At 44.8% G+C, this 17,778-nt stretch overlaps 1 protein-coding gene across 1 annotated transcript; it reads right to left on the bottom strand.

Moving 5' to 3' along the window:
- Window positions 1–1,084: 1,084 nt before the first annotated feature.
- LOC133048921 (interferon omega-1-like) lies at window positions 1,085–1,558 on the bottom strand. The gene has a single exon (XM_061132861.1). The coding sequence runs from the start codon at window positions 1,556–1,558 to the stop codon at window positions 1,085–1,087; it is 474 nt and encodes a 157-aa protein (XP_060988844.1).
- Between the last annotated feature and the right edge of the window lie 16,220 nt (window positions 1,559–17,778).

A 17,778-nucleotide genomic window follows, 5' to 3' on the forward strand; every position in this document is an offset into this window, starting at 1 on the left:
GTGAGTGGAAGACTCACTGTCCACTTTTAGTTCAGTGATTCTCAAGTTCTTGCAAGGAGCCGCCTGATCATTCTTTCCTTGCCTCCCTCAGGTAGTAAGGAAACACATTGTCTACACTTGTAGATGTTTTCCTCATTAGCCTATGCCTTTTGGAGTCAATCTGAGTGCTTCTTTCAAATAGTCTATGATGCTCTGAACTCCGAGTGACATCTCTGTCATCTTCCCCAAGCTGAAACTATGAAATAAGAGTTTAAATCAGAGTGTGTGCAAGCAAGATATTGGTTTTCCCCTTGCACACCCACCCAGAGCTCCATTAGGACAAATAGTGAAAAAATGAAAAAATGGTCTTGTGCACTGAACTTGTCTCCTTTTGTCCTAATCATCCAATTATTTCCAAACTTCCTTGCAATGAGACTCCAATGGGGATAAGTCCGGGCCGGGTAATGTGAGCAGAAGTGCTACTACCCCCGTGTAGTCCTGGCCCTTGGAAACATCTCATGTGATCCACTAATCTTTTCCCTTTGCCTTCAAGGAGAATAGACTCAAGTACTACAGATAAAATTGAAGTCACATGTTAATAATGGAAAAATTGAAAAACAAGGGGACCCATTTCCCTGACTCACTTTCTGGAGAAGAGCAAACTAGAAGATTCACCTGATCAAGAAGGCCTGCATTGTGCTCTTCAAAGAAGGAAAGGAAAGTGTCCATTAGAATAAAATTCCTGACATTTTTCTGTTTACCTGTTACAGAGGTTAAACATTAGGTTAACTGAGAAATACCTTTAATAACAACATATTCTCCTAAAAACTCCCATAAAAAAGTAAACTTCAGATGTTGAAGATAGTAAATACCCCCAAATACATAAAGATCTTTTACATTGTGTTATAAAATTGTTTATTTAAGAAAAGAGACTTTGTTTTTCTATTTTTTGTAAAACTACGATTTTTATTTCAGTTATTTTTCAGCTTGTAAGCAAACAGAAGTCCAGCTCACTTTGGAGAGTTGAGAAAACAACAATCTGATTGAGTAGAGAGTTGACACAAGTATAATTTTCATTTTATCTGTTGACTTTTCTTGAGGATTCTTACATGAGGGAAAGGCACTTTTCAATTTCCACCCTGGCAACCTCCCAGGCACAGGAGCTGTATGCCTTTCCCTTCAAGTAGAGATGGATTCCTTGGAAATACTTCCGGACAGCAATTGCCAAATCGGGACAATCCAGAGTCACTTCTCCCAGCTTTTCCAGGCTCTGACACAGGCTGGAGAGTAGTTTGTCCAGGAGGGCGCTGTTCCAAGCACCCCAGCTGCTCTCCGTGGTGAAGAGGTTGAAGATCTGCTGGAGCATCAGTTGGTGATAACAGGTGCCTTGAGTCATCTGGATTGAGGTGATATTCTCTCTTCTCCAAGGAAACTTGAAGTCGTGTCTGTGCTCTAGGCATGACTGAGAGGGGATCGTTTTCATCTGTCTCAAATGTCTGGAGATTTCTTTGTTGTCAAGAGAACAAGCAGGGATGGAGCAGAGCATGACTCCTGCCACTAGCAGATAGGTCTTGGCCATAGAGAGTTTCCGTGATTCACTGGAGGGCCACTAGGGGGCGCGCGGCACCACTAATCAATGAGCGAAAGGTTTCTCCGCCCAGTCCTGTCACAGCGCGGTTTTCTAGCAGTCCGCAGGAAGGCTCAGGATGTCTTTTTATCGGTTTTCTTAGACTCTTTGCGAGTTCTGAGACTTCGTTTCAGCGGGTTTGGCAGCCAGAGAGGAAACCGTCGCTGCTCAGAGACCAAGTTGGTGCGGCTTTAATAGTGCACGAAGAAACTTTCATTTCCGAGCCCTCGCCAGAGACATTTTCGTGTGGTGGCAAGCCCGGAACCTTGCGTTTTCTGCTTTCCCCTGAGTTTGGTGCTTTCTTTTCGCCCAGAAACTTGAGCGAGGCCATTTTTACAAAGGTCTTTCATGGTGACTCAGACGGTAAAGAATTCGCCCGCCATGAGGGAGACCTGGGTTCGACCCCTGGGTTGGGAAGGTCCCCTGGAGCAGGAAATAGCACCCACTCCAGTATTCTTGCCTGGAGAATCCCATGGACAGAGGAGCCTGGTGGGCTACAATCCATGGAGGTCTCAAAAAGTCGGACAGAACTGAGCGGCTTGGCATGTCTTTACAAAGAAAATACGTTTACCAAGGGGTTTGAGAAAGAGAATCAGAGCGAGCTGGGGCCTATTTTACAGATTCGGGCTCGTTTCTGACGCGATGAAAGGACAGCTCAGGGAAGAGCGAACTTGGCCGCGGCGATGGGACGACTGGACGGTGTTGGGGACTTCCTGGGGGTGAATCGGAGCGCGGTCCCCACCCCGGCCGAGGACGGGGGAGCTGTGCCCCCCTGGAGATGCTCTGGGACTTTCAGGGTGTCTTTTAAGGTATCGGCCTTGAAGTGGGGGAGTAAGCATTAATTAACTGAGAAGTAGGAATATTAAAACACTCATAGCACTGTATTTTTATATGTATGAATTTATTAATATTTAAATACAATTAATATTGATCATATTTAACCTGTTTAAAATGTTTATACTTTGAAATATTTTAATGAAAATATTTAACTATTTGCTATATGGTATTAAAATGCATATGAGTATTAAACAGCATTTTATTAAATTCTATTTAAACTACAGTTCTTTATATTACAACAAGAATTTAATTTTGCTTTCTTTGCTGTAGTGGAAGCAAACTCATTCATATATTCAAGATCATTTCTGTTCTTGCTTGACAATTTTTTGTGACTCTGTAACAGTCTTAATTTTTTTTTAACCTGGGTTTCTGAAACACTACTGCCAGGACCCCACCTGAGTGTTGTATGGAAAGAAGAGTTAGTGGAAATATCCCTGGTGGTCCAAGGATTAAGACTGAGTTTTCAGTGCAGAAGGTGCCAGTTTGATCCCTGGTTAGGGAGCTAAGATCCCACATGCAGTGCTGTGCAGCCAAAAAGAAAGGAAAGAAGAATGGAAGGGAGAGAGGGAGGGAGGAAGCAGGGAAGGAAAAAGAGGCAATGTCTTGTACGAAGCATTGAGGAAGTTTACCCGGTCCATCTTTTCCTTTTCTTTGGTAAGAATTTTATAGACTCAACGTAAATTTCCCAGAGTTCATTGACGTGAAACCGTCCCTTGTAAGACATGACCCTGCAAATGCAGAGTCATTTCTTGTCTTTATTTAAAATTTTGATGTTTCGTTCAGTGTGTGTTTTTGGCATTTTCTTTTTTTTAACATTGAATTACAATATTATCTATCTTGACATCTTAGATTTGGTGCCTTTTACATTTCATACTTAAGAAAAGTCCTTTCTTATTTTACCCCAATACTAACCCAAGAAATAGCTTTAGAAGTACTGTTGCCATCTTCCCTGGATGAAAGTATAGGAATGTCCCATTTCTTGCCATCCTCTCCCCTATCTCGTTGTATAACTGATTTCCTGGTCTCTTTAACCCTTAAAAAAATCTTTGTCTTAAAATAATCTTACCAGAGGTGGTCTGAGACTAACTGAGGATGAGGTAAGGGACAGTTTATCTCATTTGTATTTTTCACAGAGCAGCCATGTTTTTGTTTTGGTTTGGTTTGGTTTTTTGGACAATTTTCTGAGGTGCTGGTTCTCTGCAAAAGGATTCAAGTGCTGTAAGATTTTTTTTTTCCAGAATGTTCCAGGCACTTCTCTAAGACTGGAATCTTGTGCTCTGCTTCTTCACAATCCTATGGGCAGCCCCCTCTCCTAGAGTTTGCACTGGGGGCCTCAACATACAGACCCCTGACAGTGTTAAGGGCCTTACAGTCAAAGCTTCTCCTGGTTGAACTGAGAATGGACTAAAGACATTACTATTGGTTATATTGATAGGAAAGGCTACTATCATTCATTAAGCTCAGATTCTCAGCCTGTAATTTGCAAACTTTATATTTGATGAACATGATATCCTCTGTGACCACAACTGAAGTTGTCTTGGTTTTTTAGAAGGGAAATCAAATTCTGGTGTCAGTTACACTCAGGAGCCCCAGACTGTCTGGAAGTAGAGCTTTCTGCTGCTCCCAGTCCCTCCTCTTCCTCAGCTCTGAGTACAGGCCCTCAGCTGCTCTGACCTCCTGCTGCCTCCTTCCTCTCATCCTGCCTCCGAGGTCCTCGCCCCTGCTCCCAGGAGGGCAGCCACCATCCCTGCCTGACTGTCCTGGAATCCACATCACCAAGCACATTGTCACTATTTATGCAGTCAGCACACTTTGGTGACAGAATGAAGAGAACTGTATGAATTAATCCATGTTCAATATTATGCTACTATTAACTGTAGACCATCAGAAAATGAGAGCTATGGTCCTGTAAATCATTGTGGGAGAATTCAAACCTTATGTATTAGATCTTAAAAAGGAAATACAGAGAGTTGTGGCTAGATATATTTTGGTGCAGTTTAAAAACTGTCAAAATAGAGTATTGGGTCACACCTCTTAAGTTTTCTTATTAGACTTAAAGAACAGAGTTAGATTGAGCTTTGTGTTTTATTTCAACCTGAGGTGACTCATTTAGATGAATACATCCTATTGGACTGAGACTTTTCCATGAGTGTATTTCATTTCCAGTGTAATTACACAAAAGAAGCATCAAAGCTGTGACATTCTCTGATGCCGGAAATAGACAGGGAAAGTTTTTAGGTGGAAACTAAAATGAGAAAAGTGCTGAAAATGACAATTCTGGCCTAATTAAGCATCTCATTTGCAGGAAGGTCCTCAGAGCAGCTGGATAAATATGCAGCATAATCAACTACCCTCCGCCCCGGGGGGGAGGGCGGGGGCCTGCCAGCTCCTTCACTGATGACAACAAGAATGATGTTCTCCAGTCCTGGAGAATGGTGATTACCATTGCCATCCTCTGAGAGACCAGGAGTCCCCAAACTCAGCGCTTTAGTGAGACTGAGTCTCAGGCATACAACTCAAGGCTCTCCAAGCTGCCCTCGCTGCGCCCCAGCGGCCGGGAGGGGGCGCCCGAACTCGCCATAGCGCGCTGACCACACCGCCCGCCCAGCGCGACCCGCCTCCAGCGCCGCGAACTCGAGCGCTGGATCCACCGGGAGATCCCGGGAGCCCGGGCGAGGCGCCGCCGGGGTTCAGGGAGCGCGTGGGAACGCGGGAGCCGTGAGTAAACTTCCTTTTCCAACACGACTGCCCAGGGGAACCTTGCCGCGGCTTCGCTCAGAGCCTCGCATTTTCTGCACCTGCCTCTGCGTCCACCCTCCCTTTCCTGGGAGGAGATTTTGGCCAGAGCGGTTGACACCGGTGCCCTTTTAAGCTGTGATTGACCGCTGGAAATCAGAGCATGTTGTGATGTGTTTTCAGATTCAGGATTATTTCCGGGGGAAGGGGGAAAGGCATCTCCAATCCGGAGACGAAGATTATTACAATGATTTTATTAAATTTTACGGATGTGAGAGTTGGACTATAAAGAAAGCTGAGCGCCGAAGAATTGATGCTTTTGAACTGTGGCGTTGGAGAAGACGCTTGAGAGTCCCTTGGACTGCAAGGAGATCAGTGCTAGGTGTTCATTGGAAGGACTGATGTTGAAGCTGAAACTCCAATACTTTGGTCACCTGATGCGAAGAGCTGACTCATTGGAAAAGACCCTGATGCTGGGAAAGATGGAGGGTAGGAGGAGAAGGGGACGACAGAGGATGAGATGGTTGGATGGCATCATCGACTCGATGGACATGGGTTTGGGTGGACTCCGGGAGTTGGTGATGGACAGAGGCCTGGCGTGCTGCGGTTCATGGGGTCACAAAGAGTCAGACACGGCTGAGCGACTGAACTGAAATAATGATTAATTTGGCTTCCCTGGTGGCTCAGCGGTTAAGAGTCTGCCTGCAATGCAGAATACCCGGGTTCTATCTCTGGGTTGGAAAGTTCCCTGGAGGAGGGAATGGCTACCCGCTCCAGTATTCTTGACTGGACAATGCCATGGACAGAGGAGTCTGGTGGGCTGCGGTCCACGGGGTCACAAACAGTTGGACAGGACTGAGAGACTAACACTTTCACTTTCAGGCTTCCCTGGTAACTCATAAAGAATCCTTCAACAGCCTTATAGTAGTTAAAAAGTATTGAAACGTGGGTGTATTAAAATTCAGATTATTTTAACTTTAAACATTTTATTTATACCAAAACCAGAATTTTTTATAATTTACTGATATTTTGAAGACAAATTGAACAATAATTTTGTCAGAATTACTTCTTTGCTTATCTCATTTTCAATGGAGAGAATTAATTTAATTTTAGCTTGCTGAAAGTTTTGGAGAGACAGCATATGAATTTCTGATTCATATTAATTCTTTTCTCCATCTCATCCATGATGCATTTCCAAATTATAGGACATATTTTTCTTGTCCGCTAGTTGAAATTACAATTCTATGGCAGTCCAATGTTTTGATAGCTTTCTTTGACAACAGTGATAACCATCCTGTTGCCACATCTTTATGGGGCTCTTTCTCTTTTGACAGGATCAAAATTTTCATCAAGTTCTTCTCTATGTATCGAGAATGAAAAGTGACCAAAACTTTTCATTATAAAAGCTTCAGTATCTCAGGTAAACACATCACACCACTTTTTACCAATGTTATGTGAGAAGTGTCCAGATATTTAACAAGCAAGTACATTTAGGTTTCTTCGGTGAGTAATATAAAGAATGCATGAAATTTGTCACAGTTTAACTTTGTGCCACAAGCCCCTCCCAGCCCCCCCAACTTGTACACCTCTTAGACTTTTTAAGTTGTGGGGCCAGATCTTGTCTTGTATAATTTTTATATATTGTTCATCAAGACTTTTTACCATTAATTTTACTTTTTTAAAATATTGCAGTAATTTACATTTTCCCCACATTACTAAGTCACTTGTCACCCCCTCTCTGCATTTGAGGCAACTTTCTAACTTGCCTAACCCTAATCCCAACACTGGGAAGAATTTTTGACGTGAAGCATTGTGAAAATTATGTCTGAAAATCTGGAAACATCCCCTTCTCCCATCCCTTACTGTATTTTTTTCCTTATAAGTTATCTTTGTCTTTATAACATTGTTTTGCCTATACTGTCACCAGAGGTAGTTTGAAATTAGTGAAATGAACATTGAGATTATTTGTATCATTTATTTATACTTTTCACAAAGTAGTTTTGATCTGCCAAACAACTTGCTAAGATTTAGGGGCTCCAGAAAGAGCTTCAAGCATGCTGTGTGATTTCTCCTCTGTGCTAGACACAGTCTTAGCATCGGAGCCTGGGCACTGCTCCTTCACATGCCTGCAGACATCCCTTTGTCCAGGAGCCCCCATTTGGGACATGCTAACTTCTCTGATCCTTAAGTTTTAAAACATCTGAAAAAAACATCAAGTATATCACACCCCAAACACAAAATTAGGACAATCTAGGTGAACTTCCCTGGAAAGATTTCCATGATAAATATATAGAAATTAACTGTACAGTGATACCTTTGGTATAATTATATAAAAGCATACCCAAAAAGAATATTGATCCTCTAGAGACAGTTTGAGATGCCAACCCCTCAACTTTAGTGGCTAGGGGCCTTGTTGAGGTCTCCCTGGGCCAGTCTTGATATTGCCATGGCTCTAGGACTCGGGGGCATGGGCTGGGTGGGCTCTGGACAGTGTTATTTGCCAAGTCTATGTGGCAACTCTAACCAGGCCAGGCCTTAAATTTGTCTAAAGTGCTTGCCTATTTATTCTGTTCCTCACAACTATATTATTAGGATATATGAATATTCTCCAGTTTGTAGATGAGATTTGGGGGTTATATGCAGTTTTCTGTGTTAAATATCATTACCATGGTTATCTCCGTGGACCTGCAGCAGAGAAGGGAGGTGCCTGCTCCAGCAGGCCCAGACCACAAGCAGCCCTTTAAAGAAGGCTGCTTGAGGCTGAGGCTGAGCACAGGGGTGCTGAGGTTCCACGGCTTCCCCTGGGTGGAGTGGCTTCAGAGGCCACGGAGCTGAGCCCTGGCTGCAGAACCCTGGGAGAGGAACTGAGAGCAGCAGCCCTCTGATGGGGGCACCGCAGGCTTCCCCCCGAGTCCAGAAAGCTGTGCCCGAGCCTCGTCTATAAGGCTGAGTCTCCAGCACTTGTCTTCCAGAAGCCACAGAGGCAGAGCACAGTTCCTGAGGAGAAAGCTGTGGTGGCCTCTGCTAGACAGCCTGCGGGAGCATCCCTCAGAGTCTGGTCCTTTCTGGGGGCTCTGTCCCAGGACATGCTGTGGGGGCCCTCTCTCCAGCCAGCCCCCTCATTCCTCATTCATTTCCCAAATGGCTTTTGAGTACCAAGAAAATCCTAAGCACCTGAGACTAGTAATAGAGCCATGATGCCTGTTCTGGAAGAAAATAGAGAAGTCAGCCAGAAGTCACAACATAGACTGAAATGTACATGCCTGGGGCAATAAAAGCACCTTTCCCAGCTGGAAAACTCAAAGAAGGACTACCGTCTGGGAAACTTTTATCACTCTAACAGGAAGGAGGAAGAAGAAAGGTGGAAAATGTTTTATCCTTTGGTGACAAAAAAGTTCTCTTCTAGTGGCTTTTACTTCCTTTATGAAGTGGCATCCAGCACATCTGAGGCTGAGGGGACGGAAGTTTGTCAAAGAGGAGAATGTTTGAAATCATTTGTGAAGAATAAGAGAGTTGATGGTGGAACCAGTGATATAAGCTCCAAGAAACCAGGGAGCTTTATGACTTTGTTCACTTATGTATCCTAGGTGCACCTTTGTGTGTGTGCCTCACTCTCTGTGACCCCGTGGACTGTAGCCCACCAGGCTCCTCTCTCGACGGGATTTTGCAGGCAAGAGTACTGGAGTATGTTGCTTCTCCAGGGGGTCTTCCCAAACCGGGGATGGAACCCGCATCTTCTGCATTGGCAGGTGAATTCTTCACCACTAAACCACCTGGGAAGCCTTCAGTGCACACAGAAGAAACTTACCAAAGATAGAGGGTGAATGAAATTATGAATTCCATGTAGTACTGGAGAGGCCCATTAGTCGTAGACCATAGGACTACGGTAGTACGATATATTCGCTTGTGTGATTTTATCTAATAGGTCTCCACCACGTACCTGAGGTCAGGTGTGGAAGAGGCCGAGGGTTTGACTTCTGCCAGACAGGAGTGATGACACAAGAGTGACGGGAGGGCATGAAAAATGTGGCTCAACTGATGGACCAGGAAGTCCGCTCTGTTAGTTTCCAGGAGCTGCCATAACAAAATGCCGCAGACTGGGTGGCTTAGACAACAGAGAATTATTTTCTCAAAGTTCTGGAGGCTAGAAATCCAAGATTGAGGCGTAGGCAGATTTGGTTTCTCCAGAGGCCTCTCTCCTTGGCTTGCAGATGGCTGCCTTCTTGCTGTGTCCTCACACGGCCTTTTCTCTGTGTGTGCCCATCCCTGGTATCTCTTCCTTTTATGAGGACACCAGTGAGACACCAGGTGGCCCAGTGGTTAGGACTCTGCACGTCCACTTCAAGGGGCATGGGTTCAATCCCTGGTAGGGGAACTAAGATCCAGCAGGGTTGGGAGGAAGGTGGGGAGATACTAGTCATATTAGATTAGGACCCCACCCTAAGGGTCTCATTTTAACTTAATCACCTCTTTAAAGGCCTTACCTCCAAATCCCATTGCATTCTTAGGTACTGGAGGTTGAGATTTTAATAAACAAATTTGTATGGAGTACACATTTCAGCCAATAACATCTACGTGGAGAGAGAGAACAGATCAGAGGCTGGTGATGGAGAAGAAGAAACTAAGGACCCACAGACTGTAATTCCTTGACTAATTGGTGGCTGGAGGGCAATTTAGACAATTTGGAGAAATTGAAGGTGGAGGTCAGAGGGTGGGATGCTAGGCTGTATTAGTGTATGACTTCAGATTGTAGACCAGCTCCTAAGGAAAAGCAAAGATCTGTGAGTCAGGTGTAACTTGTCATGTGACCCATGGCCAGTCATGGGCACTCCAAGCCACTGCCTCTCCTGGTGAGTAGTCTTCGTCAATGGGAGCAAAACGAAGGTGACTGCCCTGAGACACTCCTCCTCCAGGTTCCCTAGTCCTGGGTCTTCTGCGTGTGTGGTTACTCATCCTGTCTGAACTTCAAGTTAGAAGAATCAGATTGTTTTTGAATGAGTGAGAAGTGTTATTAATTGTATAATAAAAAAGCAGGTAGTAATTCTCCACAGGCTTTACTTGCTCTGTGTGATGATACTTGCTCTGTAGGCGATAAAGGCTGATTCTCTCGGCCTGGATATGGGCACCAAGGCAGCTGAAGAGACTGGTGTGGTTACAGTGACCCCGACCTCCTCTCTCCTCCAGGTGGAAATGGCAACACAGGTAGCTCAGTGGCTCTGTTTTCAATTTCATGGGGACTCCTCCTTTGAGGTGACTCCACTTCTTTGTGGCTCTTCTTTTTCAGCCATCACGCCACTCTGCCCTTCAATGGTGTTAACCCAGGTCGTATTGTTAGAGAGGGATGTGGAGAGTCTTTAGAATCTTTGGTCACCTTGGCTTCAGTTGGTTGAGTAGTGGTCCAATGTAAGCCCAGAAAAATCACACTCTTGTGATAAATTGCAGAACCACCTGTGGTGCATGTGCTTTCTGTGTCCTGGAGAAGATTTCCCATGACTGTATCAAGCATATAACTAACGATCCCAGCTAGTGCGTGCTAAGTCGCTTCAGTCATGTCTGACTCTGCAACCCTATGGACTGTAGCCTGCCAGGCACCTCTGTCCATGGGATTCTCAAGGCAAGAATAGTGAAATGAACCCAGGTCTCTTATGTCTCCTGCATTGGCAGGTGGGTTCTTTACCACTAATGCCACCTGGGAAGCCCACAGAGGACACCTCACCCCTGATCGTCCAGGTGTTGGCATTGAGTACACGATCCTGCACGATATCAGAAAGAATGGCTGTAAGGAAGGCCAAAAAGGAGTTTGGGATGCCTCAGAACATCCCTGATTGTGCTCAAAGGCTAGCTTTCCCTCTTCCACTATCTGTCCCCAGGCTACACTCACACACTTGTCAGGATGGCGCCAAGCCCATCACTTTGTCAGTGTTCCTAGTTAGTCACGAGCAGGTGGCGCCAGAACCAGATGGTTGGGAAGGGAGTCAGGGAGTGGGAGAATTTGATTCAGTTCAGTTCAGTCGCTCAGTCCTGTCCAACTCTTTGCGACCCCATGGACTGCAGCACGCCAGTCTTGATTAGTGATAAGTTATAGGGATACTCCTGTTCCTCCCCACCCAAGGGATCTTCTTTCCCACTTTGTTAGTTTCCCTTCTTCCCACCCACTCAATCCCTAACCCTTTCCTCATTCTCTCTTCATTTTTCTGCAGGCCCTCTGTGGCTGCACTGTGAACATTTCCATCACTGATGGCTGTTTGACCCCTATGCCTTGCATTGATGTTGTCAAGTCAGGCCACGTGCAGTCTCAGTGAGGCGTTAAATCCTTGGGCAAGGTCACCAGCCAGTGGGAGAGTTTATTTGAGTTCAAAGTTTTTGTCAAAACAGATGAATATCGCAGCTATAGTAGATCTTCAAGTAGCACGTATCATTTTATTAGGCCTCAGCACATCCATCTCAGTCTCCAAGCATGGCAGCATTCCCATCCTCCACCCAGTTCTCACTCAGTTCTGCATCCACTACACAGTGGATACTTTTCTAACATTCTGACATCTTAAAAAGCCACTTTTAAGAGAGAAGTTCTCCTGCTTCTGAACCCCTTCAGAGCTTGGCCGCCTGGAGGTCAGCAGGAGGGATGACCCAACTCATGGGTCCATCTTCAGGTCCCTGGCTTTGAATCCAGTCCCCTTCTCATGACTGGAGAGCAACGTGCATGTTAATTTGAAGATATGTGGAGATGTCTTCCCAGAGTGTGTGCACGCTTTATTCCCCTTCCCCTCCAGTTTTGCTGAGGTCTTTTAGGGCTCTCCTTTCCCTTTATTTCTCTCTTTTTTTAAATTGCTTGTTTTTTAAATTATTTATTTATCTTTGGCTCTTCATTGCTGTGTGCAGTCTTTATCTAGTTGTGGTGCATGGGTTTCTCATTGTGGTGGCTTTTCTTGTTACAGAACAGGCTCTTGGGCACATGGGCTTCAGTAGTTATGGTGCACGGCCTTAGTTGCCCCAAGGCAGGTGGGATCCTACTTTCTGGATCAGGGATGGAACCCATGTCCCCTGCATCGGCAGGTGGAGTCTTAACCACTGGGCACCTCAGAAGTCCCTCTCCCTTCCCTTTAGCTACGTCCTGTCTGCAGGAGAAAGAGCAGAGGACTCCTGTTTCAGCAGCCCCACTAGACCCTGGGTCTGCAGTGCCCAGCAGTCAGAGAGAGGTGTCTACACCCATTTGTGCCCTTGTACCACCCACTCAGGGCTTTCTACGACTGCTCTGGGATAGAGGTAGGAAAGAAAAGTAGCTATGGTAAAGCTAAAGCTAGAAAAGTAGTAAGCTATGAACGCTTTCGGCATGGAGCAGGGAGGTGACCTATCGCCCACAGCAGCCTTGCTGAGAGCTCCAATCCCTGCCTTCACTGTCACCACCACTTACTAAACCACAGAGCCAGGGTCCTGTGTTTTCTACTGGCTCAGAGCAGGTCACATGGGGAGAGGAGAGGCGATGTGGTGTGATCAGCTGTGTGTTTTAAGTTGCTTGAGTCGTGTCCGACTCTTTTCGACCCTATGGACCATAGCCTGCCAGGCTTCACTGTCCATGAGATTTTCCAGGCAATACCAAAGTGGGTTGGCATTTCCTTCTTCAGGGGATCTTCCTGACTGAGGGGTCAAACCCATACCTCTTATGTCTCCTGCACTGGCAGGTGGGTTCTTTAGCATCACCTGATCAGCTGCATGGTTTCCTTAAGGCTGGGAGCAGAGTAGAGTGCCCGGCACTGCAGTTTTCGTCAGGGAGGCTGTGTTGTCTTTGGTGCAGATTGAAGCTCTGCCCCACCATGGTCACAGGTGTTTTTTTTTTTTCCCCTCACACTTCTGAACTCAGGGCCTTACTACTTCCAAATCTTGAGTTCCTCTTTGGGGATGTGTAAAGTTCATTTTCTCTATTTCCTAGATGCTCAGTGGGGAATCTGCCCCAGGAGGCAGGTATAACCTGATCCACTCCATACCACGACTCCATAATGTTCAGGATGCTGAGGGGACAAAGGAAAGGGCTGACTGGTCCGTATAATATGCTGTGGTCTTTGTTACAGTTTCTCACTTTTGCAAGCATCAAATGATTGTTTAGTGGTTACTTGTTTTTCTAACAACAGTATTATGGAAAAATTAATGAATTTTTAAAGTGGGCTATCTTCACAAATACAAACGAAGGAAACCAGGATGGTGCTGTGTCAGCAACACCATTGTCAACATCCCTGCCTAACAGTTGCCTCATTTTATAAGCCAAAGCCAGCTCTCCAATAAAGGCTGGAGGGATCCCTTCCTCTCCCTGAATCTGAACTCATAGGATACTCTTATTTCCCCCTGAACATAGCAGAGACAGGTGACACCATTTTCCTATAGAAAAAACAAGTATATATGGTAGAACAATAAATATCCTTTCCAGAGGAAAGGTCTCAGGAGAGATCCTTTTCCAAAGGATGTGTATAAGAGCTAACTGATATTCTCTAAATGTAATAAAAACAGGGAAAATTTCCTCCCAGGAGGTTATTGAAGAGCACTTTCTGCCTGATTAGAAGTGTCACCTCACCCCCTTCCCCCATATGCAAAGCCTAGGGCAGAGTTAAGGACATCCAGGGACCTGGCCCAGGCCGCTGGGATCTGACCGGGACATAGACTCCATGGGGAGCGTTCAAATGCAGATCAGTTAGAGGGGGTGAAGCATGGCACTTTGCAGATGGTTTCACAGTATTGTTTTATCTCTTTCTTGTAGCTTAGAGAGGTGTGGAGAGGCATGAGGCTCAAGAAGGGAGGGGATGGAGAAGGAAATGACAACCCACTACTGTATCCTTGCCTGGGAAATCCCATGGACAAGGGAGCCTGGTGGGCTACAGACCAGGGTCACAAAAGAGTCGGACACGAATTAGCGACTAAACAAGAACAATAACAACATAGCCATTTCTGGTATTTTTTGAATGTAGAACTACATATTGAGAGGTTGGAGAGGGGGTATTCTTACCATCACTGAAATCCCCATTGACTTTGCCTGCCTGAAATTACATGTTCTCTCTTCCACTTGAATAGTCACCTGTGCTTGAATTCTGGTGTTATATAAATGAACTTGGCCTCAGGGCAGATATATGTGTGCTGGAATGCTCCATACCCACACACACCACACATGCCATTGCAAACAGAAAGAAGTGGAGAAAATACACAGTGGGCCACACTGTTCACACTTGATTAATTGAAGGTCCATTCAAAAATGTGTCCTTTTTCAGCAGCTAAAGCATATTTTGGGGAGAGCTTCTTGTATATTTTATTTATATAACACTGGTTTGCAAATAAATGTCAAGTTATACATTTAAAAAAAAGAAGAAGAAGAGAGGGGATTGCTCTGGGGCCACAGCTGGTAAGAGGCAGAGTCAGCTTTGAGCACAAGACAGGTTGGGGACCATTATTTTCTTTTCTGTTTCACAGATGACAGGTGGTAATTGAGGCCAGGTGGTTTGTAAGAGTCCCTTCTTTCCAGTGGATACCGCCCCTTTGCAAGTGGTTGGTGCTAAACCTGTGTGAAGTCCTACTGAAAGTGTTTACCTTAGATTAGGACTTGAACCCACATGGCTGGGACTCAAACCCAACCAAAACCCAGTTTGGGACTCTAACCCACATGAAGAGGATTCGAACTGAACCAAAACCCATGGTACCTGGTTTCAGGACCTAATGAAGCTCAGGTTCTTGATGTCTCATCACAGAAAGAATCCAGTGAGAGACGAAGTGATAGATAAGAAGTGGATTTATTTGGAGAGGAAACACACCCCACAGACAGAGTGTGGGCCATCACTCTGTGATGGGAGAATCTAGAGGCCTCAAAATGTGGTGTGGTTAGCTTTTATGGGCTGAGTAATTTCATAGGCTACTGAGTGGGAGGATTATTCCAACTATTTTGGGAAAGGGGTGGAGATTTCTAGGAGTTGGGCCACTGCCCAGCTTTTGGTCTTTTGATGGTGCCTTGGCGCTGTCATGGCACCTGTGGGAGTGTCATTTTCTTTGCTGATTGAGGATCAAGGTCTAGTCAGAGTTGACTTGTCTGCTGTCTTGGACCCATTTGATTCTAATGGGTTTATGTTGTATCCTTGGGCTATGTCATTCTTTCAAGAGCTGTGCCCTGTCCCCTTCTCTCCTGTTTCACTATTAAGGCCTTGACTCAGCACTGAATATTTATATGCTACTTGAACCTTGAGACTCAAGGGAACCTGAGATCTTGCTGCACTTGCCCTGGTGATAGGTTAGCTAGTTACCCAGGCAGATAATGTAGGAGGATGAGAGGAGTGTTAGGAATGAGGCACAGGGTGAGCAGGGGAGGGGCTCCCTGTGAACCCAGGTTCTAGAAGGGGTGACTTGGGGGTGTTGGGTAGTTAGAATAGGATAAAGGATTCCAAATTGGCAGTGGCTAAAAGACAAAGAAGATAAAAGCCTGAGAAAATAGAACAAAGGAAGGTCCAAGGACCCGAGTGAGAACTTCAGATAAAACAAATAACCCTCCTGCCCAATTTACATAGGGCAGGCTCAGGGGGAGGAGAAAAAACAAATAAAAAGAGGAGCCAAAATTGAGGGGGTGGGGAGAGGGGGCTTCTCTTCTCTTTGTGTTCTTTGGGTAGACCCACCCTCATGCCTCCAGGATGTATTTTCCTTTGCTTTCTAAATAAAACTGAGCTTTAACACAGAGCTGTAACACTGGTGCATCCGTCACTTCAAATTTTTGCTGCAGCGAGACAGAACTGAGGAAATTACAAACTCCCCCAACAGGGGCACTTGAGTTTTCCTAACAGCCCACTGCCACCTTGGGGGAAGGGATTGTTACATTTATTCAGTGCTGTGGGCAGGCAATGAGACAATCTAGCTCTCCTTGGTACACTTAGCATGTCCAAAAAATTGTATGTATATAAATCTTGTGCTGTTCCTTGTGACCCAAACAAAATTCAACTTTTAGTAAATGTGTGGAATTGCAGAGAATGTCAACCCATGTTTTTAAGTGGAGTCCCCAGGAGTATGGAGATACAGGTGCTCTGCATTTCACCTTCCACCATGACTGGAAAAAATGTTGAGCTCACACCTCTAATATATTTATTTTTATTGATAATATATATGTGTGCTACAGTTATAAAATATTGTGCTTATTATAAAGTATATATTTGTAATATAAAATTTTAGGTGGATAATCTATGATAAAACATTTTAAAATTGTGTCTTTTTATAATTAAAGGGACATCATGGCTTGTCCTCAAAAAATACATGCACTTCTAAGAAGATATGACAGTCTGTACTGATATGAACTGCAAGGTCATTATTCTAGGAATACTGTGATATCTCACAGAATCCAGGTGAGAGTTAAACAATAAAGCCTGAGAAGAGGTAAGAACTATGTAAACCCCGGCAACCTTAGAACATTCTCACTCATGTGACTCAGCTCCTAATTCTTAGCTTCTGGCTTTCTTGAGTCAAATTCTTAAGATTAGCTTCCTGATTTTTTTTCCCACTGGTTTTGTCATTCATAGCTTCCAGGTCCTGAAATCATGGCTGGAAGGCAGTTCTTAGGGAAGTTCTGTGAAGACAGATAAGGTGTCCTCCTCCACCTGGATTCCATCCTTGGTTTCCCAGTCTCTGCATCCTTATCCACATGGTTTTGGAGGTGCCCAATCCAGTTGTCCCATCCCATCTGCCACTGTAACGCCCTCTGGTGGAGACAACAAGTATCACATCCATAAACTGCTTACAATAAACATCAGAAGGCCACTGTTCTCAGAGTGTCCTTTGTCCATCACAGTCTTTTTTGTTTTTTTTTGGTTGTGCTGGATCTTCATTGCTGCATGTAGGCTTTCTCTCATTGTGGAGAACAGGGTCTACTCTTCACTGGGTTGCATGAACTTCTCATTATGATAGCTTTTCTTGTTGTGGAACACAGCCTCTAGGCACACAGACTTCAGTTGTTGTTCTGTGACATGTGGAATCTTCCTGGACCAGAGATCAAACCCATGTCCCCTGCTTTGGCAGGCAAATTGTTAACCACTGGACCACTAGGAAAGTCCTGTCCATCACAATCTTGTTAGACTTTTCTGCAGATTATGAACCCAGTTGAAAATTTGAGTATGACTAGATCCATACAAGAGAAGAAGAGCGAGAAAAAACAAACAAACAAAAAAAAAAAACAAAAATAACTTTTTTAAAAAGAATAATAAAGTAAAACGGTGCATGCTAAGTTGCTTCAGTTGTATCTGACTCTTTGCAACCCTATGGACTGTAGCCCTTCAAGCTCCTCTGTCCATGACATTCTCCAGGCAAGAATACTGCAATGTGTCACCATGCCCTCCTCCAGGGGATCTTCCTGACCCAGGGATCAAACCTGTGTCTCTTTTGTCTCCTGCATTGACAGGCAGGTTCTTTACCACTAGGACCATCTGGGAAACCCAAAGTAAAGGTACAATTTCTCAATTTTTGTATTTTTGGAAAACAAAGAACAATACCTATAGAGACTGCCGAACTGATTTCTGCCACTGATAATGAGTCAATAATTGAATAGTATGATATTCTTTTCCTCCTATTACATTCCCTTCCAGGGTTATTCACCT

Source organism: Dama dama, chromosome 29 (assembly GCF_033118175.1).
Source record: "Dama dama isolate Ldn47 chromosome 29, ASM3311817v1, whole genome shotgun sequence".
Classification (NCBI taxonomy): domain Eukaryota; kingdom Metazoa; phylum Chordata; class Mammalia; order Artiodactyla; family Cervidae; genus Dama; species Dama dama.

Excerpts from the sequence above, each read along its gene's own strand:
- LOC133048921 (XM_061132861.1), bottom strand. The coding sequence starts at position 1,558 with ATGGCCAAGACCTATCTGCTAGTGGCAGGAGTCATGCTCTGCTCCATC.